The 14,006-nt window shown below is 39.6% G+C and overlaps 1 protein-coding gene across 1 annotated transcript in view; it reads left to right on the forward strand.

The window, feature by feature from the left end:
• The window catches only part of LOC102273056 (F-box only protein 16), a 32,684-nt gene extending 20,778 nt beyond the window's left edge, over positions 1 to 11,906 (forward strand). The window contains exons 4-5 of the mRNA XM_070366968.1: positions 5,767 to 5,973; positions 10,617 to 11,906. Coding sequence (XP_070223069.1) covers positions 5,767 to 5,973; positions 10,617 to 10,829 — 420 coding nt within the window. The 3' untranslated portion in view covers positions 10,830 to 11,906. The remainder of the gene's footprint in view (positions 1 to 5,766; positions 5,974 to 10,616) is intronic.
• Positions 11,907 to 14,006: the final 2,100 nt, after the last annotated feature.

Genomic DNA, 14,006 nt, shown 5'->3' on the forward strand with positions numbered 1-14,006 from the left:
CCCCCTTTCTCCTGCTTGGCAGGCGTATTCTTTTCCACTGAGTCACCAGTGATGGCCACATAAGATAGTATAGCATAAAATAATACAGCATAATGTCATATATTAATTATATATGATATTAATATTAAAAAGGAACTAACTATAAAATGAGGTATCATACATGGTACCAGGATAAGAAAATGGTCCTAGCTGCTCCCTTGTCTCACACGTTAGATCCCTGGCTATGATGTTTTGGCTCTTTTTTCTTGAAGAGCTGAAGCAAGAGATGTGGGATAGATATATATGCTATGCTAAGTCACTTTAGTCATGTCCGACTCTGTGCAACCCCACAGACGGCAGCCTACCAGGCTCCCCCGTCCCTGGGATTCTCCAGGCAAGAACACTGGAGTGGGTTGCCATTTCCTTCTCCAATGCGTGAAAGTGAAGTTGCTCAGTCGTGTCCGACTCTGAGCGAACCCGTGGACTGCAGCCTTCCAGGCCGCTCCATCCATGGGATTTTCCAGGTAAGAGTCCTGGAGTCGGGTGCCATTGCCTTCTCCAACTCAGTACCTGCTGCTGCTGCTAAATCGCTTCAGTCACGTCCGACTCTGTGCGACCCCTGAGACGGCAGCCCACCAGGCTCCCCCGTCCCTGGGATTCTCCAGGCAAGAATACTGGAGTGCATTGCCATTTCCTTCTCCAATGCATGAAAGTGAAAAGTGAAAGTGAAGTTGCTCAGTCGTGTCCGACTCTGAGCGACCCCATAGACTGCAGCTACCAGGCTCTTCCGTCCATGGGATTTTTTTTTTAATCTATTTTATATATAATAGATATATATACTACTATAGATAAAACAGATTAAAAAAAAACAAAACCAGGAACCTACTGTATAGCACAACGAACTATATCCAATATCTTATAATATCCTACAGTGGAAAAGAATCTAAAACAATATATGTGTGTGTGTGTGCATATATATATCTGAATCACTATGCTATATACCTGAAACATTGTAAATTAACAATGCTTCAATTTAGAAATTTTTTTAAAAAAGAGAAAGATACTGGGCGATTACCAAATTCATGTACAGTTAATTCTTCCATGGATTATCTACTTTTTGGATTATTCCCAGCACCTTTTAAATTCCAAGGGGATTTTCCCCAGCCGTTAAGCATTCTTCTCAGTCATCTACCCACCTTCAACTGGTAGAAGTTCAAGGAATGCAAATTCATTTTCTATTAGCCTAAATAAACACAATTAGAAAGGAGAAACCCCCGAGGCAAAGAACACCTATCAAAGCCAAATATAAATTATCTTTGACTGTTATAATCAGGGAAATTAATGAGAAACCAATGTAATTATCTTTTTAATCTCTAGAGGGAAAGGTTTGAATGTTTTCTTTTATAGATTTCTTCAGCACTTTATAATCCTAATGTTCTTTTATATTCATTCTAAATCACTGTTCTTCAATCTGAGCCTGTTCTCTTCTTGTGGGCACCCATGAAAATAATTGAGCTGAACTCAGTCCTCCCAAATGTGCTTCCTGTCCTTGTTAATGTACAAACATGGTAACTTTATGCTTTGCAATTTAATTATTTGCATATTAATGATTTACCCCTCATGCTTAGTATTTTTAACATCACTATGATATTTTATAACAGGGGTCCCCAACCTCTGGGCCACAGACCCGTTGGTACCTCCCATCAGATCAGCAGTGGCATTGCATTAGAAATAAAGTGCACAATAAATGTAATGCTATGGTTTTTCCAGTAGTCATGTATGGATGTGAGAGTTGAACCATAAAGAAGGCTGAGTGATGAAGTATTGATGCTTTTGAACTGTGGTGTTGGAGAAGACTCTTGAGAGTCCCTTGGACTGCAAGGAAATCAAACCAGTCAATCCTAAAGGAAGTCAATCCTGAATATTCATTGGAAGAACTGATGCTGAAGCTGAAACTCCAATACTTTGGCCACCTGATGCGAAGAACTGACTTAGTTGCTGGGAAAGATTGAAGGCAGGAGGAGAAGGGGACAACAGAGGACCAGATGATAGGAAAACATCACTGACTCAGGACATGAGTTTGAGCCAGCTCCAGGAGATGGCGAAGGACTGGGAAGTCTGGCATGCTGCAGCCCATGGAGTTGCAAAGAGTTGGACGTGACTGAGCGACTGAACTACAACAAAATGTAATGCTCTTGAATCACCCTGAAGCCATCCCTCTCTGCCTGTTCCCCCAGTCTGTGGAAAAATTCTCTTCTATGAAACTGGTCCCTGGTGCCAAAAAGGTTGGGTACCACTGTTTATAATATTAGGAATTTTATACATATTTTCATTTATTTAATCTTCCCAGTAACTCTAAATTTAGATATAATTATTCTCAATGTATAAATGAAGAAATTAAGAGGTTCTTAGTGAGACTCTGAATGGCCTCATTCCCAAAGCCCCCATGCATGCTTAATGCCATATTTTCTCTTATCATGTTGCTGAGCTGATCCACTATTGTGAGGCATTTGGGGTTATTTCTGATTTACTGTAGTGCTAATTATATCCCATAAAATTTTTTTCGTAACCTTAATCATCCTGGGTCCCCATGTAGCTCAGTTTCTACAGAGTAGCACGTAGCACCACCCAAAGTAATTTTAAAGATGAATACCAATTTTCATGTTGTCTCTCAAAGAAAAGTCACAGGGGATCCAATTCAGAGCTCATAACAATACTTACCAGATCCCCTTTCTTCATTCCCCAGTTCTCTCACGCTGTATAACTGCCGGAAAGGCAGTGACAGTCTAAACCGCCACAAACTGCCTTCAAGCCAAAACCCTGCAGCCCTCCTGTCTCCATATGCCCCCACTGGCTCCTTGTTTTAGAGATCACCGCAGCATCGTGGGCTGGTCCTTCCCCTGGCCCTTACCACTCTGGTCTGGCTTCTCTATCACTCTAATAACCCATCCCCAAAGGAAAGACGTCTCATTTTATGTTAGTTGGAAATATGTTAGTTGGACTGTGCAGAAACAGGCCGAGAGGAAATCTGGGAACATTCATACATGAATACATTTTATTCATTTATTTGTAAGTTAAGGTTTCTGATTTTTTTTAATTCATTTTAGAGTCCCCCCTCCCTCTTGAATGATAGTGTCCAAAGTGAGATTCATGAGCACTGAATAGATCTGGTAACAGTGAATAGTTTTTGTTTTATTTAAAAATCTTTGGTTTGGCTGCTCTGGGTCTTTGTTGCAGCACACAGGCTTTCTCTAGTTGTGGCATGTGGGCTCTTAGTTCCCTGAGCAGGTATCAACCCTAGTCCCTTGCGTTGGAAGGCAGGTTGTTTTTATTTATTTGTTTATGGCTGAGCTGGGTCTTCGTTGCTGTGTGCGGGCTTTGTCTAGTTGCCGTGAGCATGGGACCACTCCTCCCTACTTGCAGGATGCAGTCTTCCTACTGCAGTGGCTTCTCTGGTTGCAGAGCACAGGCTCTAGGGTGCTTGGGCTTCAGTCGCCGTGGCGTGTGGGCTCAGCAGTTGTGACTCTCAGGCTTGGTTGCCTTGCAGCATGTGGAATCATCCCAGACCAGGGATGGAACCCATGTCCCCTGCACTGGTGGATTCTTAACCACTGGACTACCAAGGAAGTCCCACAGTGAATGGTTTTGATCAAGAGGTACTCCAACTAATTAAAAAAAATAGATCCTATGATTATAAAGAAGCTGACTTGTCATAAGGTGTGTCAAAAATACATTTTTACTTTATATGCCTTTTTAGGTGGTCAATGTATTTTATGATTACAACTAAAGTATTATAAAATTCTGATTACTTTATAATAACTAGCAAATATCTATCAGTGAAATGCAATAACGTATAAAATACAAGTAGCCCCAGACTTCCCTGTTTTCTCTTCTCTAGTGGACTAAAGAAGAAAAACAGAGATTTAGACTCTGATAACAGCTCCTTCAGCTGCTAGCTGTTCACATAAGAACCTTTCTTTTGATTTTGGCCAGCTCTCACGTTCTCATCTTTGATCAGTCACTGATCTTGGGACTGGCTTGGGGTCATCATTGGGGAAAATTGTGAAGTAACCCAAGCATTTGTTTGGGATGCCCCAGATTGCTTTGGCATGTACTTCCTGTCTCTGGCACTCTTTTTTTTCCAGGTCCTGCTATCGACTTTTCCTCTCCAATCATATCAATCATTTTCATATTAGTAGGACTTTAACTGGGGCTTCCCAGGTGGTGCTAGTGGTAAAGAGTCCGCCTGCAAATGCAGGAGACCCAGAAGACGCAGGTTAGATCCCTGGATTGGGAAGATCCCTTGGAATAGGAAATGGCACCCCATCCCAGTATTCTTGCCTGGAAAATTCCATGGACAGAGGACCGTAGCGGGCTCAGCAAAGACTCAGACAAGAGTGAGTGACTGAGAAACACACACACACACACACACACAGGACTTTAACCCTATATACTCCCCCTTCTCAGAGATATTTGCTCGTATTGCCTTGTCTCTAATTGTGAACGCAAAGGTTTGTTTCTGGTCCTGGAGTTTTAATCACTAATGAGCTGATATAGAAACTGTGGGGGGAGACTGACTGCCCAGGTGTCTTCTCTTAAGGTTGTACTGGCTTAAGATGCTTTGGCTTAGCAACTTTTTGGCTTTACAGTGATGCAAAAGTGATAGACGTTCAGTAGACACCATATTTAAAATTTTGTATTTGGGTTTTTTTAGGAGGGGTGGCTAGCCATGTGCAGTAGGAAACTCATTTATGGTGCTGGGCAGCCAGTGAGCCACAGCTCCCAGTCAGCCACTCGGTCACAAGAGTACAGGCCAAATACACTTAAAACCATCAGTACCCAGACAGCCATTCTGGTTTCACATTCAGTGTGCTTGTGTACATGCTAAGTTGCGTCAGTCGTGTCCAATTCTGTGCAGCCCCATGGACTGTAGCCCACCAGGCTCCCCTGTCCATGGAAATCTCCAGGCAAGAATACTGGAGTGGGTTGCCATTCCCTTCTCCAGGTGTAGTAGTCAATAAATTACATGAACTAGTCAACACTTTACTCTAAAATAGGCTTTGTCGTAGATGATTTTGCCCAACTGTAGGTTCATGTGAGGGTTTTCCTGGTGTCTCAGTGATAAAGAATACCCCTGTCAATGCAGGAGACTCAGGTTTGATCCTTGGGTCAGGAAGATCCCATGGAGGAGGGCATGGCAACCCACTCCAGTATTCTTGCCTGGAGAATCCCATGGACAGAGGAGCCTGGTGGTCAACAGTTCATAGGGTCGCAAAAGAATTGGACGTGACTGGGTGACTAAACAACAGCAACAAGCATCAGGGTTCATGTAAGTGTTCTGAGCACATTAAGGTAGACTGGGCTAAGCTAGGATGTTTGGTAGATTAAGTGTATTACATGTGTTTTTAATTTATGATATATTCAATTTGTGATGGATTAATTGGGATATAGCCCCATCAGAAGTTAAAGAAGATCTATATTTTACAAGTCTATATATATTCTCAGTTTATGACTATGACCAGCTCCCAAATTTTTCTGTAATTCCAAGTTTTGAGGTCAGGTGCACATCTGTGTCCACACCGGCCTTGCTTGGGCTCACACACACAAATGTGAGAAAGAACAGGTAGGTGGCAAAACGTGGGGTGTACTCGTTGGGGAAAGAAATGCATGCAGTTCATTAGGAATAAGTTACTAAACTTTCTATGCAGTTCTTTCTCTCTCTCTGGTGTCAGACTAAACCTGGAGCTTTTTTTTTGTTGTTGTTCTGCTTTTTTTTTTTTTTTCCAGTTTGACAAATGGACAGACACTCAGAGGAGAAGAATCCTGACAAGCCTGTTAGAACGCTGCTCCCTGTCACAGCAAAAGTTCTGCTGTCGAAAGCTTCAGGAGAAAATTCCAGCAGAAGCTCTGGATTTTACTACCACGCTGCCAAGGGTGTTATCTTTACATATCTTTTCTTTCCTGGACCCTCGAAGCCTTTGTCGTTGTGCACAGGTACAGATGAAGAAGCAGTGTTGGCTGTTTTGTAAAGACAGCCTAGAAAACACTGAACCTTGAGGGAAAAAAAGAAAGCATGTGTACAAAACCGAGCACTGACAAGACGCTCACTACGTTTAGTTTGTGCAGTTTGAATTGGCCCCATCGCTTTGTGTCTGGTTGTGCATTTAGTGCTCAAAGGGGAGAAAAAGTAAGCCATCAGTAAGTGTCCATAAAACAGTATTAGCCAGTTGGGGAAATGTATACACATGTATATAATGGTCCATCAGCAGAATAGTTTTATATTGCACAGCAGAGGACCATAGTAAAACCTTGAAGTGTAGAGTGCAGGCCATTCACAAATAGAAAAGCGTGAAATAAGATGCTAATGTGATAAATACACGGAGAAGGCAATGGCACCGCACTCCAGTACTCTTGCCTGGAAAATCCCATGGAAGAAGGAGCCTGGTAGGTTGCAGTTCATGGGGTCGTGAAGAGTTGGACACGACTGAGCGACTTCACTTTCACTTTTCACTTTCATGCATTGGAGAAGGAAATGGCAACCCACTTGCCTGGAGAATCCCAGGGACAGGGGAGCCTGGTGGGCTGCCATCTATGGGGTCGCACAGAGTCAGACACGACTGAAGCGACTTAGCAGCAGCAGCAGCAGCAAGGAAGGAAGGCTTTGTGAGTGATCTATAATATTCAGAGCCTCAAAAGAAAATGTATAACTTAAAATCTTGTTTTATTTATTTTATATATTTTGTATATATATTATATATGCTTTTATAAATAAAGCAAGATTTTAAGTTGTGATTATAAAAATTAAAATTTTCCCCATAGAGAAGAAAACTGTCAATAAATAGAAACAGTAAACAGGAGGGAATTCCTGGTAGTGGTTAGGACTCAGTGCTTTCACTGATGAGGGCTCAGGTTCAACCCCTGTTTGGGAAAACTAAGAACCCACAAGCTGCTGCAGTGTGCCCCCCCCAAAAAAATTAAGATAAACAGGGGAAAAAACATATTGCCAGCAAAGGGGTAATTTTCTTATTTTTTAAAGAACAACTATAAATCTACATTAAGAAGAAAAAGAAATCAAAGCCTGGCAGAAAAATGAGCAAAGGAAGTGGACAAATAGTTCACAGAGAGAAAAGCAGATCTTTCTAAAATAGGTAAAACGCTTAGCTTCGTTTTCATGACATCTTTTGTGACTCAGATGGATTGAGTTTCTTTGTTTCTTCTTTTAGTTTCTTTTTTAGTGATCATATTTTATATTGTTGGGGGTGTGGGGAAACAAGCACCTTCATATGTTGTTGGCAGATAAATTGATGCAAACACCAAGGAGAGCAATTTGGTAGTGTTCAATTTTTAAATAAAGATTCCTGGACATTCCCTGGCAACCCACTGGTTAGAACTCTGTGCTTTCACTACCAAGGATGTGAATTTGATCCCTAGTTGGGGAACTGAGATCCTGCATACCATGCTGCTGCTGCTGCTGCTGCTAAGTCACTTCAGTCGTGTCCGACTCTGTGCGACCCCATAGACGGCAGCCCACCAGGCTCCCCCGTCCCTGGGATTCTCTAGGCAAGAATACTGGAGTGGGTTGCCATTTCTTTCTCCAATGCATGAAAGTGAAAAGTGAAAGTGAAGTCACTCAGTCGTGTCCGACTCCCAGCGACCCCGTGGACTGCAGCCTTCCAGGCTCCTCCGTCCATGGGATTTTCCAGGCAAGAGTACTGGAGTGGGTTGCCATTGCCTTCTCCAGCATGCCATGAGACATGGCTAAAAACTTTAAAAAAAATTTTTAATTAAAAAAAATAAGATTACCTTTGGCCACTAGTTCCACTTCTTGGAATTTGTCAGATGCCTATACTTCAACACATGCAAAATTTATGTCTGTATAAGAATACTGCATCATTGTTTGTAGTAGCAAAAGGTTGGAAACAATGGAAATGTCTGCTAATAGCAGACTGGTTGCAACCATCTCCGCAATATATCATCAATAAAAAAACAAAGGTGCAGAATTGTCCTACCATTTTGGAAAGAAGAAAAGAATGTACCCATATTTGTTAACCTTCTGGAATGGCACACAAGAAGCCAGTCACAATGGTTGCATTCAGGAGGGAAATGAGTGGCTAGATGACAAGGATGAGAGAGGTTTTTTTTTTTTACTTTTTTTTTTTTACCATGTGCCCCTTGGTATCTTTGTATTTAGTATTGATGTACACATATTACTTATTCTAAAAATGAAACAATTTGTTTAAAAAATAAAAGCATAGTGTTTTAAATGCCCGGTAATAGAGTATCATTCAGCCATATAATGAATTATTAGGCAGTCATTAGAAAACATGTTTTGGAAGAACAGAGATGCTTATTATGTGTAAAATGAAGAAAGCATGATTTTAAATTGCATGCAGTTTCCCAATTTTGCTTTCATATATACCTGAAAAACAGAAAGGAAAATAACTCTACCAGCTTGTTAATAATGTTTGGTCATCTCTGATTGACAGGGTTCTTGGTATTGTTTTTCTTCAAGTTTCTCAGAATTTTCCGTGTTTTTCACAATGAGAATGTTATCATTCCAGGGAGATGTGATACGAAATAGCTAGTCTTATCATCTATGTGTACCATATGTCAATCGTGGTAGATTTCAGCGTCGTATTTTATTCCAGAACTGACTGTGAGGCAATTGTTCTTTAGCTAGATTCAAAGTAAACAATAAAGTCATTGCACCAAGATGAGCTTTGAGCTGTTTAAAAATGTGGTGGGGGTTGTCTTACAATTTTGAAAGCTCTTACCTACCCTCAATTTTCCTCATTCCTGTTTAGTTTTAAACAAAAAAAAAGCAGCAAAAATCAAAAACAAAGCAAAAACTTATCTACCTCCAGTGCAGAGGGGAAACCCCAACTTAACTACCCAGGTCTAAACCAGATCTAAGTCAAAAGAGAAAAAGGGTGAGAATTAAGAAAAACTTTCTCCCCATCCCCTCCCTCCCAAACTCCACATCTTGATTGAATTAACTACCCATATGAGGATTAAGGGCAGTGTAGTTTCATTCTGGGTTGCATAAAGTGGTTGTGATCTCCGTTTCTGCCTGCAGTGTTGTATCAGATCCTCTAAGCCTTTTCCTCCATCTAGATCCTGAACCTACTATTTCTCCTGATTGTGCCCGCTTCTGCTTCCCTCTCCCCTACATGTCTTATCTTCAGCCCATAAAATAATCCTGGATATAATCAGAACTCCATACACAATGGATGGAAGGAGGGAGGAAGAGAGACAGATAAACAGATGGATGGGTAGCAAGTTCCATTACAGAGTGTTCTGCTCCTTTTGGGGGCCCTGAAACATTATTTATTATTGAGTTAACCTTGAAAAAGAGGCCAGTTTCCAAGGATGAAATGAATGTGAAGATTAGCTATCATCTCTGCAATTCCTGATAAGAGACATGGAATGCCTAGTCTCAACTTTATATATGGACTTGACTCTAGTTTCTACTAAGACTTATTTAAAACCTGGAATAAATTATTTTAAACACGACTACACATAATAGGGTCACCTCCACTGTTTGCTGGATGTATAGGATTGACCATAATGCTATGAAAATGGAATGTACTGAATACTTAAAAAAAAATTATTTATTTGGCTGCACCAGGTGTCAGTTGCAGCACGTGGGATCCAGTTCCCTAACCAGGGATCAAACCCTGGCCCCCTGCACTGAAAGCATAGAATCTTAGCCACTAGACCACCAGGGAAGTCCCCAGGATAAATACTTAATGCTCTATTGAATCTTAAAGGCTATTTAGGACACACCAATATAGTATTAGTCATTGTGTTCCCTTTATAAAATTTATATTTAGTTAAATCATAAGAATGGAGGGAAAACAGAAGAATATCATGAAAAAAATAAGCAATGTACCAACCGGAGTTTCTGTAGCCTTTATATAACTTCCATATGCAGACTTCCAGAGATCTTTAGAAAGTTCCAAGTCTTATCTGAAGCTTAGTTTCCCCATTTGCAAGGGGACAATATTAATTATACTGCCCTTCAGGTTGTGACGAGGATGGTTAATAGGTGCTCGATAAATATTAGTTGACTTGGATTCTGTCTGAATTAACATTTAAAAAAAAGAAAAAGCGGTACAGTGCTCTGTGAGAAGCTGGAGGGATGGGATGGGGGGGAGGTGGAAGTGGTGTTCAGGTAGAGGGGACACATGTATACCTATGCCACTGTACGGCAAAACCATCATAATGTTGCAAAGTAATTATCCTCCTATTAAAATAAATAAATAAAAATTTAAAAAAATCCTCCTGCCTGGTTAGGAAGCACTTCAGGTAGGAGGTAACTTAGCTGTGATTTGGAGGAAAAGGACCAAAAAGAAACTAGTTGTGAATTCCAGGCCTGGTTTATCTAGTTAAAATTATGTTTGCTCTGATTCATTCATGGGCTTCCCCAGTGGCTCAGCGGTAAAGAACCCGCCTGCAATGCAGGAAACACAGAGAAGTGGGTTCGATCCCTGGGTCAGGAAGATCCCCCTGGAGGAGGTCACGGCAACCCACTCCAGAAAAAAAAAAAAGAAGTTCTCTCAGTACCAGGGTGACAGCTCAAAACCTAGAGAAAGTGGACATATAAACTGAATAGTTTTTTCACATTGTTTTTCCAGGTGAGCTGGCATTGGAAGAACTTGACTGAACTGGATCAGCTCTGGATGCTAAAATGTTTACGGTTTAACTGGTACATCAATTTCTCCCCAACCCCCTATGAGCAGGGTGTATGGAAGAAGCATTATATTCAAATGGTCAAAGAACTCCATGTTACCAAGCCCAAGGTAAATTTGGGAAAAGAAGCAACAGAATTACTAACATCAGCTACTTAGGAATTCTGGAACTAAGTTGGGGAAGGCCTTTGGTTCAAAAGAAATATACCATGACTACAAAATTCCCTTGTTCTAAGAACTCAACAGCTCTTTTCAAGATATCCATGTTAGTTGAAAGTCATCTGACACAAACCACAGTTCCACCTAGGTTAGGACTTGGAGCTCCTCATTCTCTCTGGATTCCTGGATTTCTGTGTCTCTAATGCCTACAGAACACAATTCTGACACAATTCTGCACATTCTGTGGGTAATGTGCAGTATTTATTACCTATGGGTCATCAAATTTTACTTAACCAATTCAAGTTTTCTGTGATTCTACCAGGCAAACTGAAGTTTATGTTTCTATCACTTATAAAGAAAAGTTTTGCAATAAATTAGTAATTAGGAAAGGGCATAATGGGCATATTAAAATTCTTTTTACTTTAGAAACTAGCAATGTAAAGTCCTTACATAGAATCATAAACAGTAAATAATATGAGCATACATTTTTCTAATGGGTTTCTATGCATTATAACCAATGTTTATGTTCATTCTTATAGTCACAGTTAATTAGATAACTTATGGGAAATTTTTATGAGCTTTTTCTTTATGGCATGATCTATATACATGCAGAGTTGTGCATCGTTTTGTATAATAGAAAAGTTCCTGAAAATTATGTGTAAATTAAAATTTTTTAATTATTTTTAAAACCACAGGGATTTTTTTTTATAGAAAAGCTGCAGTGAGTCCTTTTTGAATTGAAGAATCCTTTTGAAATACGAATAGTTGGTTCTTAATATGCTCATTTACGTTTCCTGTTATTGTGTTTACTTGAAGTAGAAACCCTCTACATTTAATATAGTAATAAACTGCATAATTAATACTGTTATAATTACAATGATAAAAACAGCCTTTCTGATTTCAATGATGGCTGTTCTTCATGAGAATTTCTTTTAAAAAGAAAAATTTTCAGTGCAGTGGTGGAGGAGTTATTTTAAAAATTATAATAGTTATGACTCCTTTTATCACAAGGCTTTCCTTAACTCTCATTCAAAGTCACTCATAGGCAGGGAAAGGCTTCATAGCTGAAGCTTGGGCTGTTCTGGGGCAGAGGAGAGAAAAGTGATTAACCAGGTTGTAGAATGAAAAAAGGTTTTGAATGGGGAGGGAGGAGGGAGGAGGGTTCAGGATGGGGAACACATGTATACCTGTGGTGGATTCATTTCGATATTTGGCAAAACCAATATAATATTGTAAAGTTTAAAAATAAAATTTAAAAAAATAAAAATAAAAAAAGAAAGAAAAAAGGTTTTGAGTATTGTATGTAATACTGATTTTAATACTTGGTCTTCAACAATAACTCTTTTTCCAGAAACTATTTATGCACTTCCCTGGTGGCTCAGATAGTAAGGAATCCACCTGCAATGCAGGAGGTGCAGGTTTGAGCCCTGGGTCGGGAAGATCCCCTGGAGAAGAGAATGGCAACCCATTCCAGTATTCTTGCCTGGAGAATCTCCATGGTTGGAGGAGCCTGGTGGGCTACAGTCCATAGGATTATAAAGAGTCCGACATGACTGAGCAACTAACACACACATATTTTAAAATAATGAATAGTTCTGATATAAGAAAATTGACAAATTGTTGCTTAGTATTTAATTTCTTTAGGGAGTACTTTGTTATAGTAAATTTCAGTTTTTCTATCAAAGAAAAAATTGGCAAATTAAACCCAGTAATATATAAAAAAAAGAATAATGTATGATGACCAAGTGGGATGTATCCAAAGAGAGTAAGGTTGGCATAATATTCAAAAATCAGTCCATGTAATTCACAGAATAAAAGAGAAAAGATATATGGTCATTTCAATATATGCAAACAAAAGCATTTAAAATTTTTTCAACATTTGCGATTTTAAAAAGTCTCAAAAGGCTTTGAGTAAAGGGAACAAATTTTTTGTTTACTTAACAGGAAAGTCATCAGTGTTCATTATTATCTATTTTGCTAATTGGTCAATATTTTGTACTTTTCAAAATTAATGATGTTTATTTATATATATAGTTACTAGCATTCATGCCTAAATTTTATCCCCTGAAACTGCTTTTTTATTATCATGTATTCTTTATTACCAGTGGTGTTAAACAAGACCTCTTCCAGCAAAAATTGATTTCATTCAATATAAACTCAGAAAAATGAAATGAATGTCCATCTTATTTTTTTTATTTTTTGGCCACCTTGTGGATTGTGACTTGGGATCTTAGTTCCCTGACCAGGGATTGAACTCCTGCTCTCCGTAGTGAAAGTGTAGAATCCTAACCACTGGACCACCAGGGAATTCCTTGAATGTCCATTTTAAGTCGGATCCGCCCTGTGCTGTGCTTAGTTGCTCAGTCGTGTCTGACTCTTTTCAACCCCATGGACTGTAGCCCACCAGGCTCCTCTGTCCATGGGGATTCTCCAGGCAAGAATACTGGAGTGGGTTGCCATGCCCTCCTCCAGGATTCGCATAAAACTTTAAATACTAATCTAGTAATGAGCCATCAATTATATAAAAGTAAAATTTTTACTCTACTACTTACAACCACTCACTAAATCAGTAAATATTTATTAAATACTGTTATGTGCCAGGTGCTAAGAGTACAATGGTCTTAACCCCACTTTCTGGGAGCCTAGTCTATGGAGAAGGAAATGGCAGCGCACTCCAGTGTTCTTGCCTGGAGAATCCCAGGGACAGGGGAGCTGGTGGGCTGCCGTCTATGGGATCGCACAGAGTCGGACACAACTGAAGCGACTTAGCAGCAGCCCATGGCCAAGGACACAGACCGATAGTTACCACATTGAATACGAAGTACTATTCTGTAATAGAAATATGTACAAAGAGCAGTTGAAACAAGGATAAGAAACTAACTGATTCTGCTTGCAGGAACTTGGGGAATTTTTAAATTTTCACAAACAATTTAAGCAAACCAATTTACTGAGCAAAGCTTCCCTAATCTCTTAAAAAACAAAAATTAAGGCTTTAATGGCTTCTTAATATAGCAATACCTCTTCCCTTAGGCTGCAACTGCATAAAAACCCTTATGAATTTTATACACACAAAAAAGAGACTTTCATTTTGGGCAATTAAAAAATAGACTTTCAAAAAAAAATAGACCTTCATTTCCCAATTCTTTGGAAATGGCTAAAGTTTTGATAATTGATAAA

Source organism: Bos mutus, unplaced genomic scaffold, assembly GCF_027580195.1.
Source record: "Bos mutus isolate GX-2022 unplaced genomic scaffold, NWIPB_WYAK_1.1 CTG351, whole genome shotgun sequence".
Lineage (NCBI taxonomy): Eukaryota > Metazoa > Chordata > Mammalia > Artiodactyla > Bovidae > Bos > Bos mutus.